At 40.8% G+C, this 18,848-nt stretch overlaps 1 protein-coding gene across 1 annotated transcript; it reads left to right on the top strand.

The window, feature by feature from the left end:
- Positions 1–468: 468 nt before the first annotated feature.
- jcadb (junctional cadherin 5 associated b) lies at positions 469–15,390 on the top strand. Its single transcript, XM_026150809.1, has 4 exons — positions 469–613; positions 6,968–7,400; positions 9,392–13,281; positions 13,496–15,390. The coding sequence occupies exons 2-4, from the start codon at positions 7,075–7,077 to the stop codon at positions 13,504–13,506; spliced, it is 4,227 nt and encodes a 1,408-aa protein (XP_026006594.1). The 5' UTR covers positions 469–613; positions 6,968–7,074; the 3' UTR covers positions 13,507–15,390.
- Positions 15,391–18,848: the final 3,458 nt, after the last annotated feature.

The following is an 18,848-nucleotide window of genomic DNA, read 5'->3' as shown; positions in this document are numbered from 1 at the left end:
AGGGGGACACACACACAGTGACGAGTCATCAACATCACCAAGGGTGCGGTACTGCTCGCTGCCATACTGCACATCTAAAACTTAATGGCAAAGGGACGCATGGGTATCAATACAAACAAAATATGGGAAAACTGGGAAAGATAGAGCGGTAATTGCAAATCGGTTTAGCAATGCAGCAAACTTCAGCACAAGCAGTGTCTGACCTTTCCTGCAGAAACATAAAAGGTGTGGCTCCTTCAACATTTAGTGCATTAAACACTTGTGGCAGTGGGAGACAGACCTCACACTCCTTAAGTCTGTACTTATCATTCAAGCCTATAAGCAGCACTGAATGAAAAAAAAAAAGAGTGTTGCTATGAAAAAAAAAAAGGAAAGTTAGGAGAAACAGTTTGGAAGAAACCATTCTGACATCCCTTTTCTCTAGCTCCCTGCATGTGAGGAGCCCACCCCACCTCAGCTGTAGTGAGGAGAGCCCAGTCCAGGCAGCCAGCAACCAGCGCGTCTCTGCCTACCAATAGGCATGCTCGGCTCAGGCTCTGTGTAGTGCTCTCAGTCTCAGCAGCTGAAGCTGGGCGCAGGGGAACTGCAACGGCGGCGCCAAGCATCTTCCCAGGTATGCGTCTCTCTGTTGCTACGCCCTTATTCTGTTTTTGCAGTGTTATGGCATCCTTGCAGCACGCTGGTTCCCGCTTTGCCGACACTAGTAGATTTCTAGGGAGGGGTTGCTTATCCTTTTTTTTTCTTTTTCTATTTTTTGTGTGTGTGGCTCACGTAGCCTTCGTGGTAGCGCAGGGCAGCGGGTCTTGGTAAACACTCGCATCTGCAAAACCTCCTCGTTAACCGCGCGTCAACTTGCACACACCTCAAAATGTTCGCCCTTCGACAGAACAGCGCCGAGCCGCCGCTGGTGCTGGCAGCGAGGCGGGGATGTGCGCTCCCTGCTTTACTGCGTGCATTTCTCGGGGAATTTTTTGCAATGGGGTTATAATTTGGCCAAGCGGCTTTCGTCAAAACATGACCGCTGACTATATATTCAACTCAAGGTGCGTGCAGGTGGAGGATTTTTACCCCCCCCTCCCCTTCCTATCTCTGGAAGGCGCTGGACTTGCGGCACTGGGTGAAGCAGGTAGCCTACTGGGAGCTGATTTGAAAAATCATTTCATAGCAGTCAATTTTATGTAGGCTGTGCCATATAACGCTGCAGTAGGCTATAGCAGGGCTATAATAGGTCATGCTGTATGCATAATGCACAATGCATCCGTCTATCTATCACAACCTTGATATTTTATTGATAACTGTGTGTTATGATAAAACGGCTCTATTTTAATCATGATTCATTCATACAGTGAGTTATCCAGGGAGAATGATGGTGAGGGAGATGTTTTTTCCCCCGGAGAATCTGATGGACATAGTTATCACAGGGTGCTCTTAATTGCAAACGTGCTGAACTTGTGTTTTGAATGAGTTTGCATAGGCTAAGCAGTTTTTTTTAATGATTAGGCTGATCTGTGGCGCTGTGTTTTCCCTGTCACTAGGTAAGATGTAGGTACACTCCCTTAGCAGTTAGGGTGGTGCTGCCTGCTAGTGCTGATGCGTTACAGTAACCACTACCTGTGCATGCAGTCTTCCAGGCCTGGCTGCACACCGAGGGGTGGTGGTGGCGGGTGGAGGGGTGTTCCTGGAGGATTTTTAGGTGGGAGGGTGGTCAGTGAGATTGGATTTATTAAGTTAGAAGTGAATTCATGCACCAGCCTCCAAGTTAAAGTTGTGTTTTTCAGACAGTGAAGTTATCAACAGACAGTCCTCACATAAAAATTGTTCAATGTTTCCAAAAGCAGAAAAAGGACTTCTCTCGTTATCAGCTAACGAATGACCCTCAGCAGCAACTTTTACATTAGCTGACCTTACTTTTTCATCTTCCTGGCACAAACCTTTCATACCCATTGGTGTATCAGTGATGTTTATGTTAAAAAATATATCTTTGTTGTGATTATTAATCATAGTTTTGTTGTTGCTATGCAAAAAAAAGTCTCGTGCCATATTTCCACTGCAATCATTTGGAGCTGTGACCTTGTCAAAAAAGAGCCACCATGTGTCTAGCTCGCTCTGGTTCTCTCTGATAAAACTCTGTGTTAAAGGAAGCTACTTTTCTATATCAGCCCGTCCTCACGGATCTGGATTTGGCTGATTCAAGAAGCTCTCGAGTTGATTTTTGCTGCATTAACCACACTACCTATTCGCTCCACTTGAAGAGCCAGTAATAGTTGGAGGACTTTTACATCAGAATAGATTTCAGCATGCTGATTTTGAATGTTATTTTGGGCTCTGTTTAGCCTTGTTTAGTCAGTGAAGTTTCAATGACATTAATAAATTGGCTAATCAATTTTCACTCCTGTTGTCCTTGAAAATATGGTCCCATACAGTGTGGTTTTAAAGTGGGGATTTCCTGCTGGGCTCTTTGCATCTGGACAGCATTAATTATCCCGCAGGATTTGGGCTGATATGAAGCATTACACTGAATAGTACAGTATAAAATAAGCTCCCACACCAGGGGTAACTCCTAACTGCAAAGTGGACAAAGTTATGGAGGGAAAATGTTAAGGTCACATTAAGGTCAAGAGGAAAAAAGAGGAAAAGAAGAATTTTCCAAATGATTTGAATGCAGTGATTCTTTATGGAATGCGTGCTGGGTGTCCTACAGTAACATTGCACTAATAAAGTAATTACAATTCAAAATATTGTTAGAGCGTGCTTATTTATGTAACCATAGTCCAGTTTGGAGCTAAATAAATTATTTTATCATTTAAATTAATGAACGAAAAAGTAATAGAATAAATACAGGGCTGATATTGACACAATTTTAAAAAACAAAAAAAACAATTTGGCATTGTAAACAAGATTTTGTTGTAATAAATGAAACTTACTTTTAGCTGTCACTGACGCTATTTTGTAATATTTAATATAAAATGAATGTTACACAACAGATAATACATCAAGCTGACCTTGTTAAATGCCATCTTACTTGTCAGCAAACCAAAACCATTAAGCTGATATATCAATCAAGTATATTTAGAATGAATTAAATAATTTTAATGAAAAAAGGCAGAGATTTGCAAGCTTTAGCTTCCCAGATGGATTTCAAACTGATTCCTTGAGAATGAAATAATATAATGATACAATTTTCTCTCTTAAGCTGTCTTTAACACCCTTTGATGTAAAAAACAAAAAAACAAAAAAACAAAACCTGTACAAAGCTGTAGTGTTTATATGTGGACTTAAATTGATTATCAGCTGATATTAGATATTTCATGATTTATCAATATCAGCCAATAAATTTAAATTTAAAAAGTAAAGAGGAGATGAGTGAAGCTACCTTCAACCATGTTAAAAGGGTTGTTCAGCAGAGGGCACTCTAAAGCTTCCCTGTGGCAAAAAATATTTCAAACACCAAAAACAGCCAGCTGACCCAAGCAAAGTGTAAACAAGTGAATAAACAACTTCAAATAAGAAATATTAGGGAAATCTCTGTAGGTTTTGTGTGTCTGCAGAAAGAAAAAAATGTATCAGCTGATTGGAATATACAATTTTTTAATTGCAAAAAATATTGGTGCCAGTATTGGTCTTAAAAAGCCTTTGTTGACTGAGCTCTAATATTTATTGAGAATACTGAGTTGCTTCCAAAAAACAAGAAAGAAAAAAATCTCGGATTGTAAGATTAAAAGATATGTGATGGCCTTTTATGACATAGTCATAATGTTTTGGATAGAAGAAAAGCGGCAATTGTCCGTTTTCTGAGATGAGTCAAGATGCATCACTAATATAAAGAAGCTTATTTTCATCTTATATATGATGAAAATAATATAGTTTTATTAAAAGTTATAAAAAAGTGCATTTTTCTCTCGCACACTGCACAATTTTCTGATAACGTCCATGGAGACCCTGTAAATGCAGTGTTTGTGCCTTGCAAACTATTATCGGTCAGATGTTACTCTGTCTGCACATCTTTGATTTAGATTAATTCTTTTGTTTTTTACTTTGTCACATGACCTCCACCCTTAATCTATGTTAATATAAACATTAATGGAGCTGCAATTCAGCAGTTTCCAGCACAGAGATAAGTAAATGTGTTTGGCTATGATCAATTCCTAGATGAGTTGTGTATATAAGTATATTTTAACACCAACATCTTTGATCCAACAGCACACTTGTCCTTTAAGTGACACCTTCATAATGGAAAGTGAGCCACTATTCAAGTCTATGATTTGCCAAAATGCTACTGTGTGCAAAGCCTTTGATCACTCTGTTAATGTTTTATAAGCCATCCGTTGTCATCTGCAGGCAGGACTATGGAAGCCCGTTTCTGCCACAAAAAAAAAAAGGATTCATAACTCGAAATTATTTTCTCAAAATTTTGACTTATTAACTCAAAATTTTGACTTATTAACTCAAAATTTTGACAAAAGTAACTCGAAATTTCGAATTAGCGCTGCCAATCAGTAATCTACGTGAATGACGTCATTTCCTTGTTACCCGGAAGCTGACGCCCTCAGGTACAAATGCTACAGCTAAGCTACCATTATTACATTCAGTCATGAATGCACAAATTGCTGAGTATTTTCAGTGTGGCTTCAAAAATGATGAAATCCTTGTGTTATTAGCTGAATCACATGGCGTTACTATCAGCAAACGTACTTGCGAAAGCGCCAATTTGTTGCGATCCGGTTTTGAGTGTGCGTTACTCTGCGCCATGTGCTTCCGGGTAACAAGAAAGTGACATCATTCACGTAGATTACTGATTGGCAGAGCTAACTCTAAGAAACTCTAAGAAAAGTAACTCGAAATTTGTTTCTCCAAATTTGGAGTTACATTTCTTGAAATTTCGAGTTAATAAGTCAAAATTTCAAGAAAATAACTCGAAATTTCGAGTTATGGATACTTGTTTTTTGTTTTTTTTTTAGAGGCAGAAACAAGCTTCCATACAGGACAGACTGTTACAACCACTAATTAATATATCAGACAGGCAGGTGTGGTTGTGCATTCACATGTACACACAAACAAATGAACAAACTAACAGACAGTGAAATTTACATTACATTCGAGCACCAATACAAAAGCAGTCTTATTTATTTCCTACTTGTTGCTGTTTGTTTTGAGCTAAAAATAAATAACTGGTTTTGTACTGAAGTACTGTCATGTTAGAATAAGTTTTTAAGACATTTTTAGGACTAAACTCCCCAGTTTCTGCTTTTTTTTCTCTTTTTTTATTTGTCTCGATTTTTCTAACAGAACAAGTAAGTCGAAGACTCACCTTTGTGATTTAGTGTGTGATAATCTAAACACGCCATGTGAAAAATAGCGTCTAAATCATTTAAATGTCATACTCATCATTACTCAGAATATCATGGGAATTTAAATGTTATTCATACTCTATACTATGACACCAGGCTTGAGCCTAATGGGCATTTCTGGCCATTTTCTGACATTTTCCACACTCGTAAATTGTTGATTTACTTAGACGGTAATCATCATTTAACTTGTTAATGAAAATAATCGCCTTTTTATGCTTTATAAAACTCATCAAAGTATTCTGCTTTATAGAAATTAATTAACCACCACAACATTATGAGAGAGTTTTGGAAAACCGAGAAATGTTTTTTTTGCTTTTTTTGCTGATTTGTGACGATGGCTATACCTTTGCATGGTGATCTAGAAAGTTTGGGGCTTGGTTGATTTTTAAGCCAGCAATGTCTTTGTGAGAGAATATATATGAAAAAAAGACAATATGATGTGACCATTGGGGCCTTTTTCTAGGGAAGAGAAATCTAAGAGAAATTAAAGAACATACATGATAATAAGCGACTGGAATCAGAGCAGTAAAAGTTAAAACATTAAAATACTGTTAGTATTTTAAAAAAAAAATTTTAATTTTTTTTAACGTTCACATTTTTATTTAAAGTTCACATAATTTTTTATTGTTGACGCTGCAACTCAGACTTCATCTTTGAACTATAGTTTAAGAGTCAAGACCTAAATCAATTTAATCAAACGCCATTAATGCATCAAATTTTTTTCTGATGCCATTAGGATGTAAGAAATCTGGCAACCTTCACACTGTGTGTGCTCACACACAGCACAGGCATGCGGGAAAGTATATATTGTGTAGATTATTTTATACTGGGTATATAATACCCAGTATTTTCCTTTTTCTGATGGCATATGGGAGTGGTGTGCAGCACTAATAAGTTAGCAAGAAGGCAGATATATGATGCAACAACACTGGTAGTGATTACTTAAGCATATTTGAAACTGACTGATTGTACGGTGAGGTATTTAATCTCTTATAACTTAATATATAAGAATATGTTGCAGTTTCTTTTAAGATAACTGCTTGCTCTGAGTCTCTGGAGAACAATAAGTGCTTGTCATGACTGATGACGAATATTCCACCTAAAACCTGCTTGCTTTGCGGTTATCAAATTTTCCACTGCACTGCTGTCTGACAAAGGGTAGAGAAATCATTATGTAAACAGTGGTTTAATAGGATGAGAACAATTCTCAATTTGGCAATTGTTACATTAGATAATGGTTTCAGGCACTTTGGGAAAGTTGATAAAATGTCATTGGAAAGAACAAGGGGTGTGGCTCATAACACACACTTTCTGGTTTATAGACTTTTTCAGTGTTCAGATAGTGAGCTTTAAATTCACCTTTAAAACTGTGGCTGTACATCCGGGGTTGCCGACAGAAGCAGGATCATGTCTGGGAGAAAAATTCATGTTTAGCTCATGTTAGTGTTTAATTTTAAGAAAAGACTTGTGGAGATGTCAATATAGCATGTGCTGAAGTAGTTTAAACACATTTTGACAAGGAATGCCACCCTTTTTCTTTCTTACGAAAGTGGCTCCTCTCAGATATAGTTGCATGCAGAAATAATCCTCTTCTACCTCTTCCCTTGTCCTCTCTTTAGTGATGGCCTCTGCTGAGCAGCCGTGCTCCAGCTTCCACCAGCAGCACTGCGCATAAGGCAACACACCCACCTTTGCCCTCCTGCCCAGAAGTGAGAGAGACACCACCATGTACAGCGTGGAGGACCTTCTCATTTCGCACGGATATAAATTGCCGAAGAGCGACCCTCCGTCTGCCACGCCTTTTGACAAGCGCCCTGCTGATTGCCAGCGTGAACTTGTGGACAACAGGGCTGGCCGGGGGACGCTGAACGGGTATGAGGCAGACCGGGGGGCATCTATCACTGGCATCTATGGCAGCAGGCAGGCACTGGTGAAGGGCTACCCCAGCATAGACATTGAGAGTGGGGATAGGAACCAAAGGAGAAAAGAAATTGGCATCGGTATCCTAGGTGACACTCAGCCCTTGGGTGATTCTCTTGCTACAGATAGTGGGTGAGTGTTTTTTCCCTCTCTTTTGCAATCCCCCACGCCCTGCACCTTCCCTTTCCCTCTCTTTCCTCCCCCCACTTCTCACTGGGGCCTGTCAGTATTGCATGCAAAACTGAGTCTGCACTGCGCAGGGTTTTTTTCTCCTCCTCTTCCCTTCCTTCCAGAGCTGCAGAACACTGTGGCTGCAGCAGCACTACTGACATATCTTATGCTGGGATATGAGGAATTATGAAAGGTGCCTTTGCAGTCGTTTGAGCTGTGTACATGCCTGCACAGAGATATGGTTTGCATCTCTGTGGAGCCCACCCAGGCACTGGAATCATCTACACAGCCTCCACCCGGCAGGCAGATGTAAACAGCAGCACTAGACAGAGAGCAAACTGAGGAGGACTGAACATGCCTCAAGACAGGCGCGTAATCACTCCACTGTAAACACTGGCACACTGAATCACGCCCAGCACGTGCTCTGTGATGTAAGCATGTTGCTGGGCAAGTGTGCACAGCGCAGCTCCCCTCAGCCATACAGTAGCATATGCTGCTGAGGATGATCCATTGACTTTGCTGCTTAAATGAATGAGTACAATGACTAACAGGGATTTAGTGCACTGCAGATACTGGACGGAGGCTAATTGTTTATTCAGTCTTCTTTTTGTGATGTTACGTTTTAAAAACTATTACACATATTTATAATCAAGCATACATATATATATATATATATATATACAGATGATTCTTTGCATGAAACAGTTTTATAATTACACTGGGAAAATGTAGTTAATATGTTTTTCTGAAAGAACTGATGGTTACAATTGAATTTCAACAAGCATTTAAGCCTGCAGTCCCGCCCTCATTATGATCAGCTGTCATCAGGGCGTCTAAGAATGTGCATTTATGTGAGTGATGACCCGGGGAATATTTATTGATGACAATTAATTTAAAAAAATCCTAAAATTCAGTGTAATGGAAAATCCCTCAGTGTACATAGACTTTTTTTTTTAGATGCGTTGTCATTAAATATATATATATATATTTTCAGTAATATATTTTATCTAAAATAATTGTTTTAGCAGCGCAAGCATGCACTACGGCCTTATCCCAAACCCAAGAGGTGATTATGGGACCAGAACTAAATTTATCTCCAGGCAGCAGTGCTTTATCACACTGTACTGGAACCACTGTTGTGAACCTGCCAACAGTAACTCGTCACACAGTTGCCATTTCATATTAGTTTCATCAAGCGTTTTTAAAATTATACAAATGATTTTGGTTGGATGATTGTTGCTCATGCATACTTACATGAGAAACAATTAAAAAAGGCTCTTTTTCTAGTTTACTCTTTCACTTTGGGTGTAACACAGTAATGCAGGTTTAAAGTTTATTGTATTTTTGGTTTAAAGGTTTTTATATGTACTGTAGGCCAAAATGGTTCCTAAAGTATGTGATAAAATAATGAGAGGGACAGAGCCACTTTCTCTTTTGCGTCAGATTTTTTTTTTTAAAGAGTGGTATTTGCCATCCAGATGACCAGTTTCCAAGATAAGGTCAGCACAATTTAATATGCAGATCATATTGCAGTAGCATTGCAATTTTGTGGTGTCTTCAGGGGACTTTGGAGCTGCTGACTTAAGCATTTCTGGCTCATATGTGCTGGCCCTCTTTGATTAGGTTGTTTGGAACACCTATACTGGCAAAGCAAAAGCACATGTCTGGGACTGGCATGGGCATGCCTCTTTTAATATTTACCAGTGATCACATTTCAAGTGGATGAAATTGTTTTAATCTATTATCAAATAGACTGAGATAATACAATATTGTGAAATATGTTTTAGGTATTAACTCCTTTCATTCTAGATAATTTTTTCTTTGTCTGTATGTCGCAGCCTTATTGGTTCTGATGCTGTTTAGCCGCAACTCATTTAATAACCTCTGTAATGAAAGAAACACTGTTAAAAGATTAGATTGTTTTATTAACACTGAGATTTTTTCTTTTATAGGTTCTACGATGTTCCCAGTTTGACTTATTCAGAGCCGCTGAGCCATGACGATAGGGATGTTTCCTACTGGCGGAGGCGAGGTCAGGACTTCAGCATCCTTCTGGACTATGCTGATGGCAGGGAGCTGAGGGCCTCTGCTGGAGCGTGGAGGCCACAGGCCCTGATCACAGCAGAGGAATACAGGGCAGAGAGGCAAGCGCAGCAGCTATGGGAGGACATTTCCTGGCTAAGGGACCCAGATGCAGGACCTGGTCAGTTGAGAGTGACTGGGGAGAGGAAGTGCCAGAGCCTTGGAACAGAGGAATGGAGGCCTGCTGTGGGCCTGGGAAGGCAGCTGTCAGATGGGGATGGGGAACGGTGGGCTCAGGACCACTACTACCGACTGAGGACACCGGAGGGTTTTTTTCACCCTAGAACTAAAGCAAAGTCTCAGTCTCTTCCCAGAGTTTTGTCACCTGATGGACGTGACAGCAGAGAGCTCATTCCATCAAGGCCTAGTCTACCTGATAGACAGAGGATAAGCAGCACTGTCTTCTCTGGGCCATACAGTAGGTACATCTATGGCGGCGGCCGGGACCGGTGGGGTAGGAGTATTGGGCCAAGCAGCCATGTTGCACTTTTACCAAAGCCCAGGTTCAGCAGGCCTTTAAAGCCTCCATCATACGAGATTCACCAGCAGACTAGGGGTAGCGCAGAAATGCTTGCTATTGACCAGGGTGTCAAACAAAAAGACAGGCCTATCTATTATCCAAGGGGTGGGGACCTAAGACAAGACTATTTCGCACAACACTCTGCCATCACTGGAATGGAGCCTCCTGGCTACATCCCACCCCCATCTTATAGAAGAGCCCTACCCCCAAGAGCAGTTTCAGTTAACCGCAATGAAATGGCAAACTTAAGATGGAGGGCAGAAGCTTTGCAGATGCCAAGCTCAGATCCCGGAAGGTGGTTTTACAGACAGGCAAGTAGTTCCTGGCTGGAACCTTATGGAGAACGTAGTGCGTCCTATCGAAAACAGGTACTTTCTTCTGGACATGAAGAACAACCAGGTCATGCCCGACAGTTACCCACTGAAGACTCAAGAGCAAAACAAATCTCAGGAGGGCCTGGCGGAAATTCTCTAACAGATATAGACAAGATGCGCAACATCAACAAAGAGATTCCGTCCGCTAAGATTTTAGGACAATCTACACATGATAGTGCCTTTCCTCCCCAACAGGGGCCAGCTCTCAATACCGAAACCCGAAAAACAGCTCCCGGTGACAGCGACAGCAGTAATCGATGGCCCAACAGGGGAATAAAAAAAAGTGACAGTGTAGCTTCTGAGCAAACCCGTACTCCATTTTTACCTTCATCTATTCTGGGTAAACCACCGCCACCTCCATGTAAGCCGGCTGACCAGGGTGTATCTGAAACTGTGACAGAAGTAAAAAAGGCAGAGCAACCTGAACCACCGGAGAAAGACAAAACCAAGAATCTTAAAAAGAGGCTTAGTGAAACAATTTTTTGTTTGGTGTCTGTCCCTGTTACTCCGCAGCTCACTGGGACAATTCGTGATCAGAATAATAACAACGAGAAGTCGCCAGACCCAGCTGACAGTCCCAGTGGCAACAAAACTGGCCATTTAACAAACCAAAGTCTCCAAAGCACATCTTCAGCTGAAGCTGAGCTGCAAGCACTAACTGGTAGCATAGCGAGCAGCAAAACGAGCAGTAGAGCAAGCAGCAAAATGTTTAAAAAACTACCCTGTAGACCCCCTAAAATAAATCATTACAAGGAGCTGAAGCTGTCAGGATCCTGGCCTGCAAACCAGTATCGAGACCAGGAGACACAAACTAGCCCAGAGGCCCGAAAAGCTGGCCCTGAAAACAAGGAAGCACAACAAGACCCTGTTCCTCCTGGCACCGAAGTAACCCCTGATAGCGGCGGAGTAGTGGGCACTGCCTTCAGTTTTCCCATAAAGGGAGTGAAGAGCCTAAAACTTTCAAGCAACAGCGCCTTCTCCCTGACCTCCACCTTCTCCAACCAGCTGAACAAGAGCACAGCTCAGCAGCCAGCAGTACCACCCTCAGGAAATGTGGAGGAGATCAAACCAGCAGCAAACACAGGACAGGAGAAATTTGAACCGTTCCTTTTGAAACCGGCCACCCAGCGACCATGGGATGCAGTCAAAGAGCTGGAGACCATTAAAAAAGAAGTCCAGGATCAGCAGCAGCAACAGAGCAGCAAACAGCCCAGTGTTGACAAGTGCATTGAGGACCTTAACGAGGCCTACAAAGACATCTTGGAGCTAGGTACTGCCAGCAATAAAGTCCCAAACGGTTCCGTCCAGATCCCTGAGCGTATCAAAATCCGACTGACATCAGAACCTCTCAACAAGCCCAGCAGCCTTAGGCGCAGTGCAGTAAGCTGGTCTGTTGACCCAGAATACAGGGAAGTGAAGAGCGCCTTCTCCAGGCCTGCAACAAAGTCGGTAACCTTCAGCAAGCAGCTTAGGGAGGAGCTCCCGGTGCCACCTCGGGAGACGGGCTTCAGAGAATACAGGGTTGTTGCACATCTTTCACGCAGAAGGAGCAACGATGGCAGGACAGTAAAATTAGACCTGCCAGATGAACCTATCGAAACACCTCTTTGTGACTTTAGTCCAACAACGCACACCACAGCAGCTGAGGTGCCATGGGCAGACAGACAGCCCATGCAGGATGCCTCTACACTCACTAGTCCTCCAGATTATGAAGACATATGCCAGACTTTGCGTCAGTCTAGAGACCCATCGGATGCCAGTAAAGCATCCGCAGGCCATTCCAGACCTAATGACACAGAGACTCTTCAAGATCTCAGTGCTGAATCAGAGGAGGAGTGTCCTATTTGTAAACGAGAGCTTGAGAATCAGATGAGACAGGGTCCATTGCCTCCACTTCACGAGGAGAACAGCTCAGACAGCTCGGCCAATCAAAATGGCAGTCCGCCACAATGCACTGCATTAGAAAGTCCATCAGAAGATACAAAAATAGAGGAGCCAAATGCATCATGTTCAAATCAGTCAGGGTCTGAAGTGTGTGCTGAAAAAACAGAGCAGCATTCACTGACACAGGAGAATGTGGGAGAGGGTGAAAAAACAGACAATGCTCAGGCAGAAAACTTGGACAATTTATGCATAGTTAATCCTGCTGAGAGCATACCAGTGGATGGAGCCACAGAGGATCTCTCCTCTGCAGCCACAGTATTAGCAGCTGATCAGCCCACAGACCCTCAAGTCACAGAGGAACAGAGTGTTAATGAAACAGCAACTGAGGAAGAAAAATCAGAAGATAAAGAAGCCACTGCAGGAGAAACACCTGAAGGCAGTGCAGGCAAACGGACAGCTGAAGTGAAAACTGAGGAACAAGACAATGCAACGCCAGTTGACAAGCAGGAGCAAGAGAAGAAGCCATTTGCTCTCCCAGAGCATAGACTTGGTCTACGGACTCATCTAGGGCGAGACCTCCCTGGGTTACCTGAGTTTCCGCCTGATAGACTGCCACTTTCCGTTCCCCCGAACCTAGACCGCAGACTATCTCTTAGCTTGGAGGGTGAGCGGAGGAGCAAGGGCCCCTCACAGCGAATTGAAGCATTGCAGAACAAACTGGCTATTTCTCCAGGTCGGGTGGCAGTTGAGCGACTCGCCCGGATGAGAGATGTGGATGTTATGTATCGTGTGAGGCGCTTAAGCATCAGGAGTACTGACTCTGGGGAAGGGGAGACAGAGGCAGAAGGGGAGGGCAAGGAAGAACAAGCAGAGGAGTTCGACCCTGCTCCTCATATGGACAAAGACAACGAGCAAGAGGTCACCAACTCACAGGAGAGCCCCGAGACAGTGTTGCAAGATGAACAGGAGTCACCTCTCTCAGGTAATTATTGCCTATAATGGCATAGAAGTGAAGCCTGGTGGATGTAAAGATGATAAGAGAGTTTACTTTTTTTTTTTATGCGGTTTTGTCATTTTTCCTGATTTTGGAGCTTGAAAACCTTTGCCCAATTAGACAATTTTGATTCATAAGATAATGGATTTTTGCTAAAAAAATACTCCTTTGTGAATAAATATCTTTCTTCCTCATGTCCCAGAACCCCAATGATCCCAGCCGAGGGGAGACAGTGTAGAAAGACTGCGTCCACCATCTCCATCTGAGGTTTTTAGCTCCAACACTGTGACCTGGCTGCCTACTAGAATGCCTTCATCTCATCTTGACACTGAAATTGCCTTCTTGTCCGACAAGAGCATTGTGTACACCCTCACCCTCGGCGCTGCGTTGACTACTAAGAGTGCTGTTCCACTGCCAAAGGGAGGTGCCTCTTTAACTTGTGGGGCAACTTCCACCCAGAATCCCACCCCAGCCTTCCCAAACTGACTACCCACTACCCCATCCGTCCTCCATCCCCAACCCCATCCTCTTATAGGGTTTCTACTAGTTAGTCTTGTAGCGGCTTGTCCTTTCTATTCTATCCTCCCTATGCTTTTCTCATTGGCAGACATTATGCAATTCTGTCGTGCATACTAGAATTTCTGAAAATGTCCGCAGCGAAAACATTTTTCGCATACCTGAACGTTTCTGTTTGTTTACGGGCGAGTTGTTGAGGATTATGAATGTAAGTGTTTATGTTTAACCTAATGTAGACATAGAGGGGTTTATTGTCACAAACATGTTCTGTTGCATTTAAACTACACCAAAATAACCTGCGTATTTGATTGTGGTAAGGCGACAGCTGTTTTAGAACTGGACATCACTGTCTTTGGCTAAAGAACTGTTTTGATTTTCAGATGAGATAAATCAGCCTTTCTTTTTAAAAAAAACAAAAAACAACTGAATGACATTGTGCCCTTTCTCATTGCTTTTGTACACACTGCAACCATAACTCTGCAACCATAGCTCTTCAGTGAAGAGTGACTCTATACCACATGGCATGACAGATCAGTAAACTATAAGATAACGTTGGCCCTACTTTAGAGGGGGAGAGTTGCCTTTCTTAACTAGATGTGCGATTCCTGGTTGGATAAGGTGAAGTCTCTGATTAGTCCCCTGATCAAGTTCAATCTATAGCTCCCATTTCCAGGTAATTTCAGGAAGCAATAAGGGCACAGATTGAGTTTAAATGATGGTTTAAGCAACCTTGATAAACATTAAAGATCGATATAGGAATTTAGAACAACAACAAGAAAAAAAAAGATATGTAGAGCAATATTGTAAAAACAGGTCAGTGGTGTAGTGGAGCTACCTGTAGGAACCATTGTCAGGAGTCTTAAGTGTGAACGTGTCATTGAGATCATATTACAGGGAAATGGATTCGTGTCAGGGTATAGGGGCGCTTAACAGGGGGTGGGTGCTTTACTTCATGATATATATATAGATATAGATATATCTATTTATATATCTATGTTCATACATCTGTTTCGCAAAGAGGCGACATTTCACGGAATATTTATTTTTGTTATCATCAAATTGTTAATCAGTTTGCATAATGTACAAAATAAAGTATATTTTAAATATTTTAAGAGAAATTTTGTATTTAACCATGACATTTTATTTCTCCACACCTATAACAAGCTGAAAGTATCATACAAGTGTATAGTATCATATTGAGAGTATACATAATTTTCTAGTGCTTTAAAATCTTAACAGAGCGGTATAAGGAGGGATGGCCCTGTGGTGTGCCTTGATCACACGATTTTGGTTTGAGTGAGCAAAAGGGTTCATCACTGCAGGAGTTAAACCTGATGGAAACTTTCTGATTGTGCCATGATTTCCTGTTTGATAGTGCTCTTTCACATGCTAACAGAGTCAGTGTTGGACGCTCCTTGTGATATTTGACACATCAATCCATCTCAGCTGTACGTTGGTGGTCAGACATGGCCTGTGTCTTATTTCTGTCTTTGTATGTCTTCCAGTTTGAATCATGTATCGTTCTGTTGTTGGTTCCACAAAAAAAAAACATGTTTAGAAATAAAATTGGGAATTTTTTTCTTTTCCTTCCTTCCTCCCACCCTTCCTTCGTTTCCTCTTCCTTCTAACCGCCTCCTTTCTTCCTCCGTTTCTTTCATCTCACGGCGTGTTCATTTTGTGTAAATTGTTGTGCTGTCACTAACGCTTATTGCACTAAAAGATACAAAGTAGGATGCAATTTTAGGCTAAAAACCACATATCTGCATAATGTTTCTTTAAAATAAATTTTAAATTATGAGTCTAAAGCTAAACGATGATTGAAAAAATTGCCTTTTGGATTAAAACAAGTTTGCAGGTACGTGGGTTTTCTTTGTTTTCATAAAAGGACTGTTTCACTGGTGTAACATATTTAAGAGATCTGTAGGAATCCATCACTGTTTAACCATCAACTTACTGTTATGTAGCATTTTGCAGTTGTAGCATTTTTATCAACTCAGACCTTTGTCTTGGTATTTCAAACATTTCATGTAAATCCGAAATAATCATGTCGCCTTATGATGTGTGCATTACATTACACTCCAGGAAATGCCAAATATTAACGTACTAAGCACTGTTTCATACCTTAGGTTTGTACCAACAACTTACTGTTCTGCCATCCCTCTGGCTGGAGAGGTACAGTAGCATTGCGGATAGTTTCTGCTCTTCATGCTGTTTATCTGTAGGAACATTGAGTCCAAAACTGTGAACTTCAAACAATACAAAAAGCATAATTTATTATAAGTACGAGAGGAGGGTCAGTGCTTCAAGACAAGCTCATAGTCAGCATCACAGGGAGGACAAGCTGGCACGCCCATAATTACTAACACATCTCATTTTCAATTCATTCTGAAGACTAAAGGGCCTCGCCTTAGTCTGGTGTATAAACTGCCCCTGACGACATTTAAATAGCTATTTCAGTACATACGCCCCCCTCCCCCAATAATTGGCATGTCAGGTACACTTGAACATAGTGTCGTTTGACTTTTTGTACTGCAGGTTATGTGCAACATGAAGTAATTATGCACACTTGTAATATTTTCTATTTTCATATGAGATTTAAGTGCTTTTTGTACTCACTGACATCTTTTTTTTTCTTCCTTGCATGAAATGCAAGAGAGAGGAGGAAAAAAAAATGTTTTTCATAAAGTATATTTGCATTTGGTACTCCAATAGTAAAACCAGTGGGCAAAACATTATGTTTCACAATTTAATTTACAAAACTATGCCAAGTATTTAAAAGCTATTTTTAGAGTAAATCAAAAGAGAACTCATTCATTTTTTTTCTTTTAAGACATGCCTTTATCTTTGTATCTATAAATATGAGCATAATCCATAGTCATATGATTGTGCTACTGTTGTATGATACTGCAGTCTGATTCATAAATAAACTCTTTGCATGAAAATGGTGTTTGTGACAGTTGCTGTTGTCTGTATGTATGCAATTTTTATTTTTTTATTTTTTTTTTAGAAATGTGCACTTATATCACATATGCGCCAGGACATGAGCAAAGATAATAAGGGGTGCATATGTATGAAATACAATATATGATAAAGTCTTTTATATTACAAACGAAACCAGTTATGTATATAAAAGCAGAACCAGTTACAGTTACCATTACTCTGATATCATGTTGGTTTTTGGAAAAAGTTTTTACATTGGTGGCCCCTTTACAGGTTCATCTCTGGAGCTAAATTATACATCCTAAAAGTGATCTGAGAAAATGAAAATTGTGTGTTGGTGATGCTGCCATACAGGCTTTGTATACATTGTTTTAGAGCTTGCACATGAGGCATCTGATCTCAGCTGCTGACACTGTCCCGCAATATGGAAAACGAGAGAAAATCAGCACAAGTAACTGGGCTCCTCGAGTGGGTAAGTCATTATTATGGAAATGTTTCATTTTCAAAGAGCTGACTTTTATTCTTTGAGCAATGCTAAGGCAATGGAAAGCAAGCATACGTGTATAAGCACAAATATGCGAGTGTTTTCACACATGTTCACTTGTGTGCTGGCAATTTCAGCCCAATTACCGTGCCAGACTGTCACACTGAGCTCCACTTGCTGGATCAAAGCGTTGGCAAAGACAATACTTGAGCTGAACCTTGTAAAAACCTCCCAGCATGCTCTCTGGGAGACTTGGAGGGCATCCATCCTCTTCAATTTCCTCTGTGTGCCATCTTTTTTTTCTAAGATGAGAGTGAAAAGTCAGATTACTGCTTCCTCTTATATGATACTTTATTGATCCCAATATAGGTAGGCTGTCTTTTCATTACGCTGTGGGTGTTTTTTGTTCATGGGCACAGCGTACAAAGGCACTGCAGCGTTGTTTCTTAAGCTACATGCAGCTTCTGACAGTTACCATATTTGGAGTGCAAGCTAAATTACAAGGATCAGCTGCGACATTAAAAACACTGGCAGATGAAAGTGTTTTGACACCAGGAGGGTGACCTCCACTATATTAGCCAGTATAATGGTTACTTACACAGTATAGCTGTATAGTATTTTTTATATACTTTACTCTGGATGTGGCCATAATTAATAAACCAGTAAAAGGTTTTATTTCAGTCCTGTTTCACACTTTCAAGAGTTCCCAGTCTTTAATGGTAAAATGCCATAGTTAGTGTTATTTACAGAAAGCTAATTAAAGTTTAGTTAGCTTTCTCTGGACATTTAAACTGGAATTTTGGACTTTTTTGAGAAAAGGTTTGTCGTGGTCTTACCTTTGTTTCTTACTATGACTCTGAACATTTTCTCTGGTGCTCGTTTTTAACTGAAAGTTGTCTCAAAGACTGAGGTGGTACTTTTCCCAGTGTTGAACTTTCAAAATGGCCGCCTGTAACCTTGATAAGAGCTAGCTCAGGTAAATATATAAAAAAAATTACACCTGCACGCCTTCAGTTAAACGAAACTGTTGATTGTTGTACATTAGGGGCTAATACACTGCTACTTAATTAAATTATAAAGTCTGTACTGCTAGAATAGTGTTTCCTTATATAGTTATATGATGCTAATTCAGTAGCTAAAATATTTTGACTGCTACTGTGCAGTGCTATCTCTACCTTTATTATTAAGAGCCTAGAAAAACAATAGGTCACTAATATATACTCTATATATACTATATATATATAGTATATATAGAGTATACACACACACACACACACACACAAACATATAGCTTCTGTGTCTTGTATGGATTGACAGCATGGACAATGAACCTGAATATTGAAGCAAATCTAATTCAGAATGGCTTCAAATAAAGATAATCTGTCTTTTGAAGCGTCCAAAACCTTAATCCAATAGAATGACGTTAAGATGTGCATTTACACTGAATACAGCTGAGATGAAGGATATCTGCAAAGAAGGATGATCTGAAATTTCCCCTGAATGCTGTTCACATTGGATCCAAAGCTACCAGTTTGAGATTACTGCTGTCCAGTCAGGTGATGTACAAACTGTTGGTAAATGCTGGAGATTTGTAATGGTTGTAATTAGAATTCTT

The sequence above is a fragment of the Astatotilapia calliptera genome, chromosome 18 (genome assembly GCF_900246225.1).
Source record: "Astatotilapia calliptera chromosome 18, fAstCal1.2, whole genome shotgun sequence".
Classification (NCBI taxonomy): Eukaryota; Metazoa; Chordata; class Actinopteri; order Cichliformes; family Cichlidae; genus Astatotilapia; species Astatotilapia calliptera.
Note: the sequence above shows the minus strand (reverse complement) of the source record. Positions and strands in the feature narration are given on the sequence as shown.

Coding starts and splice junctions, on each gene's coding strand:
- jcadb (XM_026150809.1), top strand. CDS start 7,075: ATGTACAGCGTGGAGGACCTTCTCATTTCGCACGGATATAAATTGCCG. Junction 7,401..9,391: donor TCTCTTGCTACAGATAGTGG/GTGAGTGTTTTT, acceptor TTTCTTTTATAG/GTTCTACGATGTTCCCAGTT.